This window comes from Plecotus auritus (genome assembly GCF_963455305.1).
Source record: "Plecotus auritus genome assembly, chromosome: 3".
NCBI lineage: Eukaryota > Metazoa > Chordata > Mammalia > Chiroptera > Vespertilionidae > Plecotus > Plecotus auritus.
Genome location: NC_137772.1, coordinates 147,801,206 through 147,817,435, shown reverse-complemented (window position 1 = coordinate 147,817,435; position 16,230 = coordinate 147,801,206). Strand labels below are relative to the sequence as shown.

At 39.0% G+C, this 16,230-nt stretch overlaps 1 protein-coding gene across 1 annotated transcript in view; it reads left to right on the top strand.

Moving 5' to 3' along the window:
• Nucleotides 1–16,230, top strand: part of ACSS3 (acyl-CoA synthetase short chain family member 3) — a 195,958-nt gene that overhangs the window by 136,182 nt on the left and 43,546 nt on the right. Inside the window, exon 9 of the mRNA XM_080661591.1 lies at nucleotides 790–893. Coding sequence (XP_080517717.1) covers nucleotides 790–893 — 104 coding nt within the window. The remainder of the gene's footprint in view (nucleotides 1–789; nucleotides 894–16,230) is intronic.

Sequence of the window (16,230 nt, the reverse complement as noted above, 5' to 3'; positions counted from 1 at the left end):
TTTACTTGATGATATAAATTCACTCTTCATGCACTCATTCCTTTTCTTAACAGGTCATGGGCATTGAGAATGGAAGAAAAATAGTCATTCTCTCAATGATGCAGCAACAGTGTCAAACCAATTCTATTTTTCTATTTCATCCTTTTTATTTTGTGGCATGGTGCTCCCTGCCAAAGATTCTTCATTTCTCAGTAGTCATGTATTCCTTTCCATAAGAGCCTTTTTAAACTTTGAAGGCCATAATGGTATTTACTTTATACGCCCTTGGAATAGGGGAAATATGTGCTTGAAATCAGAGTACTCATTACCAAATAAACTCATCAGAAGAAGAACTTGCCTCATATTTATGAGCATAATTGTTGTCTTAGCTGATACTTGAGAGTGTATTTTGTGTGTAGACCTAAGTAGAACATAGCAATCAAACTTGTAGCTAAAATTAACAGAGATAATGTCAAGGGGGGAAGGGGTTTTAAACTTTAATCATTAGATGAAGATGACAGATTATGATAGCGATCAACTTGATTGCTCTTTTCAAAGCTGAGAAGCTGTAGCTGTGAATTACACTTTTGAAATACCTCTCTCCAATGCCATGATGTGTATTAAGTTCCATTTGGGTCAAAACAAATCATGCCTCTCACCATTTTGCAGTATGATATACTGGTAATATGGCTGCTTTCCTCAGAAAAAATTAATGTGGTTAGATTGTACAATGTTTAAAAGAACATAGATGAATTTATTTAGATTTATTTTCAAGGAATAATTTGAATTCACTCTCCCTCTTATATTTAGGTTTAAAACATTATTTGTGGCTGGAGAACGATGTGATGTTGAGACTCTGGAATGGTCCAAAAAGGTCTTCAGAGTACCCGTCTTAGACCATTGGTGGCAAACTGGTGAGCATTTTCTAAATATGTACATAAATATTGCAGAAAGGCTCAAAAACACTGCAGGAATTGGAGGAAGTTCTGAACTCCGACGATCAGACACAAACTCAGCATTAAGATGGTTCTGGTTTCAGCAGAAATGGCAGTTGTTTGATTATTCTATTGTTAAAAATGTCTTCAATAAATTACATTGATGCCACCATTCTCTTGGTCCCTAGGTGTAAAGCACCAAACACCTCTTTTGCTTCTCCTCTTCTTTATTTTCCATATCCAGTAAGTCACTAAACTTCAGATTTTCCTTTGAAGTGTCTGTTGTCTTCAGTACTCCCATTGTCTTTGAGCTGTGGAATCCTCATTATCATCTGCCCTGACTTAAATTACTCTCATCACTCATCTCTTCTCTCTGCTTTCCTGTACTCCCTGCACACTGCTCTAAGAGGTTTTTGTGTGTGTTTTTCTTACAAGCACTGTTTCTCTCAGGATATCCTGTGATTGTCTGGCTCTCTTCTTGTGCTCTATAAAATTGAATATTTCTGCTTAGCATTCAAGGCAGAAAATGTATTTTTCTTCAACACACACATATTATATATACTTATTTATAAACTTATTTGATTTATTTCCGATTTTCCTCCCCCTAAGTGACCCTTGGAAAACAAACTGTCATATTAAATAGATAGAATATAAGCTTTGGTACAAATAAACACACACACACACACACACACACACTTTTCTGCTGCTTTTTTTGAGGAATAATTGTGTGTATATGTGAAAGTCAGTAGATTATTTGGAATCTGTTCTGCTCCTTACTGAGTGTAAGGATTTTGTTGGGTTTCCCTCTGAGCTACTGAGAGTAGCTATGAGCTATGAGAACCTTGTAGGCCTTCATGTGTACGTATTTCAGTTCAGTTCTGCTTAAACCAATACAACAGATCAACCCTTTTATACTAGTGTTTTCAGATCTCCATCTTATGAGCAACTAGGGAAGAGTATCGAATTTGGATTAAACATTGATAAAGTTTCTTTGCAAAAATTACATCTGATTTAAAAAATGTTTATAATCTAAAGGTCAAGTGAGTGACTAAAACTGAAGTTCAGGATTTGTCATTTTAGAACTCTGATTCTGATAAACTGTAGCTTTTATATTATCTTCTTGGATATTACTCTTAGGAAAAAAGTGTGTTTTCTATATCCTTTGTAATATCTAATGTAAAACAAATGATCAGAGCAGAAAAGGTGTCCCTTAAATAAAATGAAAATCAGAAAGAGTTTCTATTCCCTTTAGTTTGATTTGCTAACTAAAAGAGGAACTTCTTATCTGAATTTAGATTTGTAACTATTTAGGAAATAAAGAAAGGTAACATTAAATTTGGAGAAAGAGCAATGCTATGTATAGAAATACATAAAAACAAGTAAAGAATTATTGCCTCTCTCAGGAAGAGTATTTATCGAATTGATGCATCTCCTACTTACCAGGAGAATTTAGCAGTCATTTCCCTAAGCTGAAGAGAACAATATCCTGTCACCTTTGAGATGGTTGCCCTTTGGTCTAATGGAAGTGTTGTTCCCAACACTGAAGTGACTTTACACAGATGCTTGCAAAGAGGTCTTATGTTTTTATTTTTTCCTCCTGAATGTTGACTATGCCAAAGCTTGCTGAAGGAAAGCAACACATTAACAAATACAATTATAATTCTTTTACTTTTTATTGATAAATTTGTGTATAACAGCCAGTGCAGATATATGTAGTTAGGGCATTCAGGCGTACAGACAAGCTCACTGAAGCCTGAGAAACAAGCATATGAAGTCCCTGGTGGGTACTGAGTTTCATGTGAATTCCAAATTTTTCTTTAATGTATTGTTCAGAGGGAATTAATAGCCACATTATGTCAGTGTGCTGTCACTTTAATCAAGTTTGAATGGCTGCTCATTACTGTGAAAAACAGAGTGGATCTGTGCTAATAATGACTTATTCTTTCCATCCCTTCCCCCCGCCCCGCCCCATTCAACTGCACTGCATTTGATATTGTGTCCAATTAAAGCACACAAATACATACATATGGACAGGTAGGTAGGTAGCTTGCTAGCTAACTAGGTAATTTTGTACTTTATAAAAGAAATTCCCCTGAGGTGATGTAGATGTCAGCTACTAACAAAACGTAGTTAGAATCTTTTCTCATTTGCATTGAAAAAAAATAATTATTTTCAAAGTTGTATGTTGTGGTAAATAATTGTGGAGTGGTTACCATTTGCAACCACTCACTTTCTTAAGGTGATATCAAATTTATCTTAAGGTGACTTTAATTTAATGTTAAACCATCAGGGGGAAAAGACAAATACTTTATGGATTACACTTACCTCTTAAAAGGAAAGAAAAATTCAATATTTCTAGCATATTCATGAATTTCCTAATGTTATACATGTCAAATAGATGGTAGAACAGTTCTATAAGAGGTATGCCAGTAAAAATTGGATAACAGGTGAGGGAATGTTAAGCTTTTCCCAAAGGAATACTTTTCTTCATTTCAAATTTCAAGTTTTTCACAAGGTCTCTATCTTGTTATTGACTTAGGAAGTGATTTTTAATATAATTGCATACTTTTATGAGCCTTCCATATGATGTATAATTTATGAATTTGCTCTCTGATCACATTAATATGTGTGTACACATGAGCTGTTTAGAAAACTTGGATGTGTAATTGGAATTAGTAAAGGATATGTTAAGTAACTAAAATGTATGAAAAAAATTGATTGGTTTCTGTGATTTGGTTTATAAGAAGGCACACACAGTCAATCCACTTTATTACCATGTAGGTTTTGTTACATATGAAATTTGTATTAGCAACAACACATTTCCAGTGACTAACATCCCCTTTTGGCCCACTAATACCAACTTTGATATCTGATTTGAATAATATCTAAGATTCTAAATTGAGAACTAATCATGGAAAATTCAAGAGCAGATCAATTTTTCATAGGAGCATTTAAATAAAGAATAGTCTCAGTTCAGCATTACTGAAGCATTAAGCCCTTGTTTTGGATTCTAATGATGTAAGCATTTCATGCTCTCATGAAGGAAATTGGTCTTGCTATGTGTAGAAAGGTGAGTTGTAATCTGGATAAAAGATGAATTGTTGTCACCTAGATGTTTAATCTTCACAGTAACTTATAGATAGGGTGATTGAAAGCATCTGGATTATTGAAAAGATTTTTCATATTTTTTTTACATAAAGATAGAGAAACAGGGATGCTATAATCATAATTTAAAAAGGGAAAATTAAGAGAACAGATATGTTCCATCAAGATATGGCAATTCATATGCCAAAAAGTAAATAGACAGAATGTCATTATCCTCAGGTGTGCAGTGTACTGTTATAGATAATTTTTAGTTCTAAGAACAGCTTTTCCACAAATCAGACAGAAAGCACAGGTTTAGAAGAAAAAACTGTCAGTTCAGTGCACAGTGTCCTTCAAAAGGATTTTTTTTTTTATTCAAGATGACTATAAAGGAATTGTTTTTCTTATGAGCGAATGACCAAGTACAAAAAAGAATTAAATTTCAGAAACTGACTACTAAAACCCAAAACCTATTAGAATTCATTCCTTTTCGAGGTTTTATTTTTCTTCCTTTCTCCCCTCCGCTCCCCTCCCCTCCCCTCCCCTCCCCTCTCCTTTCTTTTCTTTCCAGTTTATTATACAACATCAGAGGCCCAGTGCATGAAATTTGTGTGTGGGTATGGTCCCTAGGCCTGGCCTGTGATCAGGGTCATCCTTCCCAGCTGCCTGCAGCCGGCCCCACCCCCCGCTGCCACCCACCCCCGGTTCCCTGTTCACCATTGGGTGATCGGTGCCTGACGGCCAGGGGAAGGGACCAAGAGGTCGGCTGTTCCTGCCCACTTGCCGGTCCTGCCCCCTGCTGCGGATGGCCATCAGGTGATCAGAGCCAGCCCGGGGAAAGGGACCAAGAGGTGGTCAGTGCACCTCATAGTGACTGGTCCAGTGGTCGTTCTGCCATTAGGGTCAATTTACATATTACCCTTTTATTATATAGATTATTATATAGAATAGAGGCCTCGTGCAAGGGTGGGGCTGGCTGGCCTGCCCTGAGGGGGCCCTGGATCAGGGTGTGGGGGGGTCCCTGCTGGGGGGCGGGGCTGGCCTAGGCGAGGGGGCCTTGGGCAGTTTGCAGGCCATCCACACTCCCGTCAGGGTGGGGGTCCCCACTGGGAGACAGGGAAGGCCTGGGCGAGGGGCTGTGGGTGGTTTGCAGGCTGGCCATGCCACTGGCTTTGTCAGGAAGAATGACCAGAATTACATCAGTCTATCTGGTCTAATTAGCATATTACCCTTTTACTAGTATAGATCAGTGGTTCTCAACCTTTCTAATGCCGCAACCCTTTAATACAGTTTGCCATGTTGTGGTGACCCCCAACCATAAAATTATTTTCGTTGCTACTTCATAACTGTAATTTTGCTACTGTTATGAATTGTAATGTAAATATCATGTAAATATCTGTGTTTTCCGATGGTCTTAGGCCCTACAGCAGCGGTTCTCAACCTGTGGGCTGCGACCCACAGGTTGAGAACCGTTAGCAGGGACACCTAAGACCATCGGAAAACACAGATATTTACATTACAATTCATTAACAGTAGCAAAATTACAGTTATGAAGGAGCAACGAAAATAATTTTATGGTTGGGGGTCACCACAACATGAGGACCTGTATTAAAGGGTCGCGGCATTAGAAAGGTTGAGAACCACTGGTTTAGAAATGATTGTAACAAGACAGTTTGACTTCCCACTTTTAAAAAATATATATGTTTTTATTGATTTTTAGAAAGAGAGGAAGGAAGAGGGAGAGAGATAGAAATATTGATGAGAAAGAAACATCATCCTGCACACCCCAGCCCAGTGGTCGGCAAACTGCGGCTCGCGAGCCACATGCAGCTCGAGAGCTGCGGTTTGCCGCTCTGTTGACTAATGAGTTTGCCGACCACTGGGATAGGGGCTTAATCACAAGGAACAACAACAGCCTGTAATTATTGGAATCGAGAGTCTAGGTCAGTGGTCAGCAAACTCAGTCAACAGAGTGGCAAACCGCGGCTCGCTGGCCGAATGTGGCTCGCGAGCCTCAGTTTGCTGACCACTGCCCCAGCCCATAACCCGGCCATGTGCCCTGACCAGGAATTGAACTGGTGACCTCGTGGCTTATGGGTCGATGCTCAACCACTGCGCCACACCATCTGAGCTGACTTCCCACTTTTTAATGCTATTTAATCCTAGGTAGAAACACTTCATTCCTTCACTTGCTATCAGTTAATCAAAGACAACAGCTACAAAGTTAGAATATTCAAGTTCCATAATGGTGTTTATAAGGGACAACTTGGTAAATGGTTTAGATCAAAAGAATCCATGATTCCTTCTACCTGCTGGCAGGACATATCTGTGTGTTCCCATGAGAAGATACAGAGCTTATGTTGAAAGTGTTTCAAGTATCCTTAGGCCCAGCCACTTGAGCAGCACTGGGTGATTTTGTGGCTCGTTTATTTGTTTTGTTTCTGTCACTTCAATGGAAGACTAAACTTTTTCACAGAATTTTTAAAACCCCATGGAGGGATTTCAATGGGAAAACAGTCACCTAATGGATTGAGACACTGGTGACGATTAAAGTTATTGATCTTACTTTATCTGCCTTGAGCCTTCTTGGCTGAGTTCCTACATCTTGCAGTAATCACAGTATTTCTCTCCCTGTTTGATTGACCTGCTGCAGTTTTAATTGTGATTGCTAGTTCTGAAGTAACCATATTCTGTATATAGCCTAAATCCTCCTCCTTTGAGAAGGAATCTGATAATTCTGGATTTTATTAAAGCGGACCCAAAGGCTCCAGCAAATTCAATCATGCCAGTTTTAAATCAAAATCGTTGATCCTCAAAGCGCACACATCCTCATACTGTGTTATTAAAATGTGTCAAGGTTACTTGATGTGATAATCCTTATTTTTGCAGTTTGGTAAGACATATTTCCTGAGAAAGGACAACTGGGACAATAGTTGTGAACTCAAAAATTGGTTAGGCTGGCTCAATTTAGTCCTCATACTTTGGTTTATCTGGAAAGATCCATTAGCTCAGGATATTTTAAAAAGACAGTAATATATTTTACTTACAAGAATCAAAAACACAAAATGGAATAAGTCTCTATAGTTTAATGGTAATTATCCTGGGGAGAGATTTCTATAGGAGATGGTACAGACTCAAATATAGCACTGTCTCGTTCCTTCTAAGTAGACTAATTGTGAATACAGCCAGGATTTGAAAATTTTATAGGTAGGGTATCAAAGTTTAAGCCATTTTTTTTTTCTGAATCATCCTTTTCCTTTGTTACCTTTGCATTCTCTAACATTCCACTTTTGTGCATCAGATTTGATGTACTTATTGCAGAAAGGTTTCAATCTGTCAGTCTGTAGTTCTAAGTTCAGCTGATAATAGGCAATTTTCTCCATGTCTGGAATTCAACACCAGAAGCATTATGACACTTGTTATTTCTGCCTTTTCAAAAACATTTTACAACTATGTGCTAGCTATGAGCGCCTTTCTTCTAATGAATACATACTTAGCTTGTGCCCCCTGCAAAATCCTGTATATTTTCCCGCAAAATTCCTTCTTAGGGTGAATACATAAGAGGCTCTATATGACTGACAAGACAATGAAGAAAACATCTTCTTGGTGACATTACCTTGAAGACTCAATCTTTAATGATTTAAAACCTTTACTCTGTGGTTTGGGAACCAGTAGTCTCTAGCCAATGCTCCTCTGACAGCAGATCTTGGAGTAAAATATTCCTTGTTCAATCAAATGCTGTCTTCCTAGGTTTTATTTTTCAACTCTTTGTCATTCCTTGCTTCTGGGTTTTACTTAATTTCTGAGTCCATCAAATTTGGGCTATGGTGAAAAGTTTTCATTAAAGTACATTTTTGGATTTTCAAAGATTTTCAAATGGGTTGAAGCAGACTCTGAAATGCACACTGTGGACATCAAAAGGCTGGGTTGGCCTGGACTGGCAATGCCATTGCCCCATGGACTGAGTTGTTCAGTGTATACTTCATGCGGCTTTCTAATAGTACAATGCAGTCTTTGGTAACAGGAATGAATCACTGCTATATTTTTCCTTTTCTTGATGTAATGTTCGAAAAGAAATGTATATCTTTTATTCATTCATGGAAAAGAAAATGTATATAATTTAGCATGAGAAGTTGTTACTGAGGGAAGAACAGTTAGTTACATTGACACAATGCCATCTCAGCAATGTTCAGCTAGTGATGCTGACGGTATCCATCTGGTGAGAGAAAAAAAAAAGACCCGATGTTATCTTTGTTGCCTGGCAACCACATTTTTTTTTTCATTTGGAGCAGTCTTCTTTACTTTAAAGTAGGTAATTTTTACTGATAATTTGAGAAGCAGGAGCTTAGAGGTAAACTATGTGAATTTGGTTTGTAGAGGGAATAATCTTTTGCCAAATGTTAGGCGGGCTTGATGAGACTTTCTCTTTCTCTTTTGAAGGTGAATCACTGTTTACAAATTGTTAATCCTTCTGAAAATAATGCCCCAAGTCAAATAGTGGTCATTGAATCAGACATTTTCATCTTTATAGCATTAAACATAGAAATAACTTCAAGTCGGGTATTTTTCAAATGTGATTACTATACATGAAGCAGTTAGGGTAAATAGAATTGCTTTTAAGAATCTCTATTTGTGCTCATTATTATATCAGACAAGATACTAAACACTGGGAAATCGATTAATAATACAAAGTTGGTTTGGTCTTTGAAATATACCTATTCTAAATCTGCCCTTGGCAAGAATCACACTTAATCTGATCTAGAATGGTGAAATATGTCATGTGTTTGTAGATCTTTATCAAGAAAACGAATTCTTAAACCCTTCCTTGACAAACCTTACTGTCTGAAAATTTGCATATAAACTCCTGCACTGGGGGTCTATCGGCCCCACAATATAGCTCCTGATTCTTCTTTTGCTGTTAGTTCTTATTTGGAAAACAACATATGATTATTCTTGCAAAAGTGAAAAGGTAGTGAAAAGTGATGTGGAACCCTAATAGCACTGTGTTTAAATCCTGGTTCAATCACTTGGACTATAGCTACAGGCAAGTCCGTGCTCTGCTCAGGCTTTTTCACAGGGGCCTGTAGAAAGCTTGACATGAAGTGAAATATATACAAACAGTGCAGCAGAGTTGCTGGTGCACAGTAACACTCAATAAATGTTTTTCTTTCCTTTCCTCTCTATAAATAACCCTTCATGAATGTAAAGGCCGTTTTAGCACCCTGGTCTGTCCATAATCCAGACTCAAGAAAACTTGGAATGTAAGAGTTCAATTTATAGATGAGGAAAGTAATCACAGATAAATTTCCCAACGTCGACTAGCTAGTTACGATTAGAACTGGAACTCTCATTGTTCTGCATTGTCCAGACTTCTCCCTCCATATGTCTTACACCTTCATTAGTGCTGTATTCTTATCTAATTCAACAGCAGGTTATTTATGAGTTTCTCCACAGTCAGAGGCAGCGTGCTGGTAAGGGTGTGGGATAAGACTGATGTCTCACAGTTTGAATTAATGGGCTGCTTCCAGTAGGAAAAGGTAGGCTGCTTTGAATTAAGTATTTTAAACTTTAATCCTACCATCTTGTGAACACAAAGATTAAATTGATTTTCTTTCACGGGTACGTCTCATTTTTCTGCTTTCTTTCTGATACCACCATTCAAGTTATTTATGGCTCACTATATAGATTCAGAGGTGGAGAGAATGGTTTCTTTACACATTGCTTCTATGCCCATGACGATGCTGTGATACATATGCCTCCATGGTACTAGGTTGCTGAATTAGTTACTTCCAGGACTTCAGTTCTCTGCATGGGCCACCAGCTTCTCAAGCCATATTGCTTAAATGTAGTGTTTCTAGAACTACAGTGGAGGCAGGACAGCAGGGTTCCGGATGTGCAGGACCGCTTATGTACAGAGCCACTGTGTTCTTCTTAACCCTCACTCATACCTACTCTTCTTTCTGTGCTAATTCTTATTTGTAAACCAAATTCCAGGGCTGTCTTCCCCACCCCCCAACAATCACCAAGAGCTTTTGATCCTGAGTATGCCTCAAATTTAGTCTCATCTTCCAGGACATCAGAGCAGCAACATCAAACTGATTTCCTGGGTTGGGGTTGTTGGTGCAGTGCTCCACTTTGCTACTGAAGAGATTTTTGTAAAATGCAATTCTGAGCAAATTGCTTCTGCTAAATCCCTCTGTGTCTCCCCGTGTTCCTGGACTTATCCAGATTCCTTAACATTGCATAGAAAACACGTCGGGATCTGCCTCTGTTCATCTATCTCATTTGTTTCTTATTATCGCTTGTCTACCCACCACCCCCAAGCTTTGCTCTGTTGAACAACTTGCAGGCATTCCCTACATGGTCTAACGTCTCTACCTTTGCACATGCTGCTATTTCTGTTTACCATATCTTTTCACCCTGGACGTTCCCTTTCCCCCAAAAAATGCCTTTCACTGAGTGGAATATATTTAATAAATATGTATTGAAGGACTGACTTTTAATTATAATTCTTGGAATAAGAAAAGATTGCAACGGAAGTATAGCTGTAACATACAATATTTTTCTTTTTCCCTGAGTCCTCTGTTTCTTCTGTTCTCTTGTTCATTATGGGATTGCATTCTGTGATTTGCTTTTTTTTTTTTTTTTTAAGTACTCTGATCTCAATGATGGGAACTGGAGCCTAAAATCATGTAAAAATATGCATTAACTTATCAGCAAACAGTTCCTGAGGATGAAATGTCCAGGACTGGACTGTGTGTGGTCCTGCTGACACAATGATTTTCAAAGCACACAGACAATATCTGATTCCAACTGTCAGAGGCTAGGAGAATGTTTTCATATAATTATGTGCCCAATTCTTTTTGAGAATTCCACTCATTCTCTTTTGAAATATTTTGTAATATTTTTAGTGGTGAGTGTTTTAAGAATCTATTACTTTGTAAAAAAAGAAAAATTCAAAACCCAGTGGCTTAAAACAACAACCATATATCATGGTTTTGTGTATCAGGGCTAGGGGCAGAGATCAGCCAGGGAGTTTGCTCAGGGTGCTCTTGATTGATACAACTTAGAGGTACTTAGTGATGAATGGGCTGGGCTGGTGGGTCCAAGATCACTTCATTCTCCTGCCTGGGAATGGCTGGAGATGGTTGATAGAAACACCTGCCCGTGGCATTTTTTTTAAAAAAAATTTTTTATTGATTTCAGAGAGGGAGAGAGAGATAGAAACATCAATGATGAGAGAGAATCATTGATTGGGTGCCTCCTGCATGCCTCACACTGGGGATTGAGCCCGCAACCCAGGCATGTGCCCTGACCCGGAATAGAACCCCTACCTCCTGGTTCATAAGTTGACGCTCATCCACTGAGCCACGCCGGCTGGGCTGCCAGTGGCATTTTTATCTTGGAGGATTTACAGTAAGAGGCCATCTTACATGCTGCTCAGAGGTTCCAGAAACAGTGTTCTAAAATTCTGAAGGCCTGTGCCTAGAAACAAGGTATCATTTCCATTTTTTTTCTATTTGTCAGATCCTTCAAAAGGTGACCCATATTAAAAAAGAGAAGACATGTGTAAGGAGGGGTAGCAAACAAATTGCAGCCCCTTTTATCCCCACTGTGGACAAATTCCAATGTTATAGATGGAACCTTTTGAACTCTTCAACATAATATCCCTTTTGCTCACCATTCAGAAGTAACTTCTGTTAAAATGTTAATGTGTCTTGCCCAGATGTTTATTTTTGCTCAGTGTATATTACAGGTATTTTTTAAAAAAGATGATATTGGGTATTTTGTTTTACAAATTTTCTAAACAACATTTTGTGAGAATTATTTCCAATCAGATATATCTTAGAGTGTTTGAATGGCTTTGCATTACTACTTGATATAGACCATTCCATATTTTTGGATAATCTTCTAAACTTTAATATAAATAATATGTGATGAATGTCTTTGTTGCTTAATATTTGTGAACTTCTACAAATATTTCCTTGTATATATCCCTTACCTGGAACAACTAGGTTAAAGGGTATGTGCATTTTTAAGGATTTTTTAAATTGACAAATTGCCACTCAGAAATGTTGTATTCATCTGTATACACACCAACACTTATATAACAAAAGTGATCATCTTGCCCTAGCCGGTTTGGATCAGTGGATAGAGCGTAGGCCTGCAGACTGAAGGGTCCTGGGTTCGATTCCAGTCAAGGGCATGTACCTAGGTTGCAGGCGCCATCCCTGGCCCTGGTCAGGGCGGGTGCGGGAGGCAACCAACTGATGTGTCTCTCTCACATTGATGTTCTTTCTCTCTGTCTCTTCCCTTCCCTTCGAGTCTCTAAAAATCAATGGAAAAATATCCTCGGGTGAGGATTAACAGCAACAACAAAAGTTATCATCTTTGGTTTGTGTGGGCCGTTTCCCATATACCATGCAACTAGGCCTTAGCATTTCTGTAAGTCTAGTGAATTCTTCTGTGAATTGGTTCCTGATGTTGAGGAAGCCACAGGAATCTCTACCATTAGTCAACTATTCTCATATAGCTTATGTCTGTCCATGTACTTCTTCCCATACATCTCTCTCAAAACCCCAAATAAAATAAACTTGTTAATAGAACCTAAATGATGTACAAATGTGTAAGTAAATCTTACTTGCATTGTTGTGATTCATTAGCATTTTGTTCAAAAGCTCTCATTAGCTTGCAGCATCACCCAGACTTAAAGCTTAAAGTCTTACAAGGACTTTGAAGTAGTTGTTGTTTTTGTTTTGGACACATTTGTATTGTTTTCAGAGAGGAAGGGAGAGGGAGAGAGAGAAACATCAATGATGAGAGAGAATCATTGATCGGTTGCCTCCTGCACACCCCCTACTGAGGACTGAGCCTGCAACCGGGATGTGCCCTGACTGAGAATTGCACTGTGACCTCCTGGTTCAACCACTGAGTGATGCTGGCCAGGCTGAAGTTGTCTTTATGATCTGTCTCCTCATTTACCTCTCTGAGCTTCTTTTCTATTAATACTTTCCTCATTTATTCTGCCTGAGTCACACTGGCTGCCTTACTGCTTCTCCAACCTCCTAGGGATAAACCTATCTCAGGACCTTTGCACTTCTGGTTCTTTCCTCTTGGATTCTTTGACCCTAGATATGTAAATGACACATGTCCTTATTGTTTTTTTCCATCTTTACTCAAATGTCACCTTCTCAGGGAGGATTTTCCTGGCCGCATAATCTAAATTTGCAGTATCTCTCCATTATGTCTCAGACCCTGCCTATGCTTTCTTCATATTCTGAATGCGTATCACTCTTTAACAGGCCTTATGTTTTACTTTTACATGTGTTTCTTTTTTATTTTTCTTTCCAACTAGAATATAAGTAGAGTATGATGATCCCTACTCTTGTTTATTAATGTATCCCCAGTTCTAAGGACAGAACCTAAACTATAATAGTTGCTCAATAAATATTTGCTAATAAGTGATACATACCACCATTGCTTCCATTTGCAAATGTGAGAGACTGGGTTCACTCTGTCACAAGGATTTTTGTTCCTTTGACACACAGTGTGGGTGATTTCTCTTCCCTTCGAATTCTCTTCAGAGACCCTCATGAGGTGCCTTGTCTATTCATTCTTCTCCTTCTCTGAAAGAACTACGCACACCAGGGTAAATTTTCTTGGTTAGGCCTCACTATGTTTTTGCATGTATACACACATATATAAACACACAAACATTAGCATGGTACACAGCATAGTTTCTCTTTGAAAATATAATGTATATTACTTCTCTTTCCTTCCTTTAGAGCAGGGGTGGGGAACTGTTTTTTTTTTTATGCCAAGGGCCAATTGGATATTTGTAACATCATTTGTGGGCCATATAAAATGATCAACTTAAAAATTAGCCTGCTATATTTGGTCAAATATTTAATTAGCTCAACCCTAAAATGATTTCTTGGGCCTTATATGGCCCACTGGCTGGATGTTCCCCAGCCCTGCTTTAGAGTGACAAGTGTTAAGAAGAATTCATTTAGGTAACAGCTCACTAATGCAACAGGGTAGAGTGAGGCAGTAAAGACTCATACAAAAAAGTGAAGTGTCTGTATTAGCTTCTAATGCAGTATGCATATAAATGTGCCAAGGTAACTTATCCTTCACATTCTTCAATTCCCTGCCATCTTCTTCCTGGTTGTCTCTTCTCTAAAGAAATTGTGCTGTTGAATTGCTAAGCATTGTGTGTTTCTAAGTTAGGGGTCTTTTAAAAGATTTCTCCAAATGCAGTACTGTATTCTCTTCTTCAAAGAAAATGTTCTATATTGTTTAATGTAGCTGTTTCTCAGTCACAGTGTCATGCTTGGATTTCCTATCTCCCTGGGTAACTGCTCGCCTATTCATTGTAGCCTGGGCGGTGTGAAGCAGAGGTTTTTAGGACATCTTTTTTTTTTTTTTTTTTTTTTTTTTTTAAATATATTTTATTGATTTGTTACAGAGAGGAAGGGAGAGGGATAGAGAGTTAGAAACATCAATGAGAGAGAACATTGATCAGCTGCCTCCTGCACACCCCCCACTAGGGATGTGCCCGCAACCAAGATACATGCCCTTGACTGGAATCGAACCCGGGACCCTTGAGTCCGCAGGCCGACGCTCTATCCACTGAGCCAAACCGGTCAGGGCATTAGGACATCTTTAAAATGGGGCTTGAGGAGGCCCTTGGAGTTTGGTTAAGGGCGGCAGCACGCCTGGGGGCTTTCCCTATCCAGAGCCTATTCTGCACATGCACCAGCCTGAGAGCCAGGCGGTTATGAGGTCTGTGCCCACACGTGTGTGTGCTTGTCCTACAGGCGGTTCAGTTTTGGGGCCTCAGGAAATTCAGAGGTATAAAGTTTCTGTACTACCATGATGGTCTTTCTCATCCCACTTTTGTCCTAAGTATGACTCCTTATTATGCTTAGAGTCCTAGGAACTGGCACTTTGTCCAATTGCATCATTTTCATGTAACTACCATCCGTGTGTGTTTTTCTTTCGAATCCCCTAAATGGATATCCCAATAAGGTCAATGAGATACTCAAATTGCTAATGTTCAAGGTATAAAGTAATATCATATAGTTTAAGTAACTGACTGGATAATCCTTTTCACTGCCCTTAGAATTCATTGAAAATAATCATTTAAAGATATGCTTTTCATAGTCGTCTTACAACTATGAACTATAACAAAACAAGTGAAGGTTAAAAGGTTATAAATATGTAATCACTATACAAAGATGCTTAAGAATCTCAGGAAGTATGTGTAATGTTAGCTTATTTAGGCAGTCAGTATCGACAGTGCTTCACTGATCCTTTCTTATGTCCTTACTTAAGACAAGGTTGTATTCTCACCTCCTCTCCCACACTCTCTGATCTTACAGGAAGAGCAGAGTGCTGGTGTCTTGTATAGGAATCCACAGTAAGATGAGTTGAAGTGGGGTGCAGTTAGAGTTTGAATGTAGTGGTTCTTTGTTTTTCTTTTAGGTGGCAGGAACTAGAGCCATTAGAAGGTACTGTGTAGGGTCTTCAGCCATCTGTTGACAAGTTGCTGAGAAGCCTTATGTTGTTAAGAAATGTGGTGAGTTTGAAATTCAGATGACTGGAGTACCCCTGTTGATAAACTAAACTTGATAAGCTTTCCTTTATTTTTATTATTTTTAAAAAATATATTTTTATTGATTTTAGAGAGGAAGGGAGAAGGAGAGAAATAGAAACATCAATGTTGAGACAGAATCATTATCGGATGCCTCCTGCATGTCCCACACTGGGGATCGAGCTCGCAACCTGGGCATGTGCCCTGATCTGGAACCGAACTGTGACCTCCTGGTTCAAAGGTGGATGCTCAACCACTGAGCCACGCCAGCTGGGCAAGATTTAAAATAGCAGATTTACGTTAGCAGCTGCTTCCCACAAGGGTGGGAGGGGGAACAGTAGCATTTGAAGGGGATATCTCCTTTCCTAATGTGCCCCAGCATCACTGTTTCCTATGTCGCCTGCTCTGTCTGTGCACCTACCTTTAAGAACCTCACTCCACAGGGCTGCTTCCTGTCATCACTGCTGCCGTTGTCTCTCCCATCAGTTCTGGGGGACAGCTGAGGTGAGCACTTAGTTGTTAAAAAGCAAAGGGGAAAATGCTGTCGACCCTTCTAAACCTGTGGATCTCCTCCCCTGCTTTGACTGTGCTGGGAATGGCCAGGAGGCTGCATGGCGGATGGATTCCATTTCATAA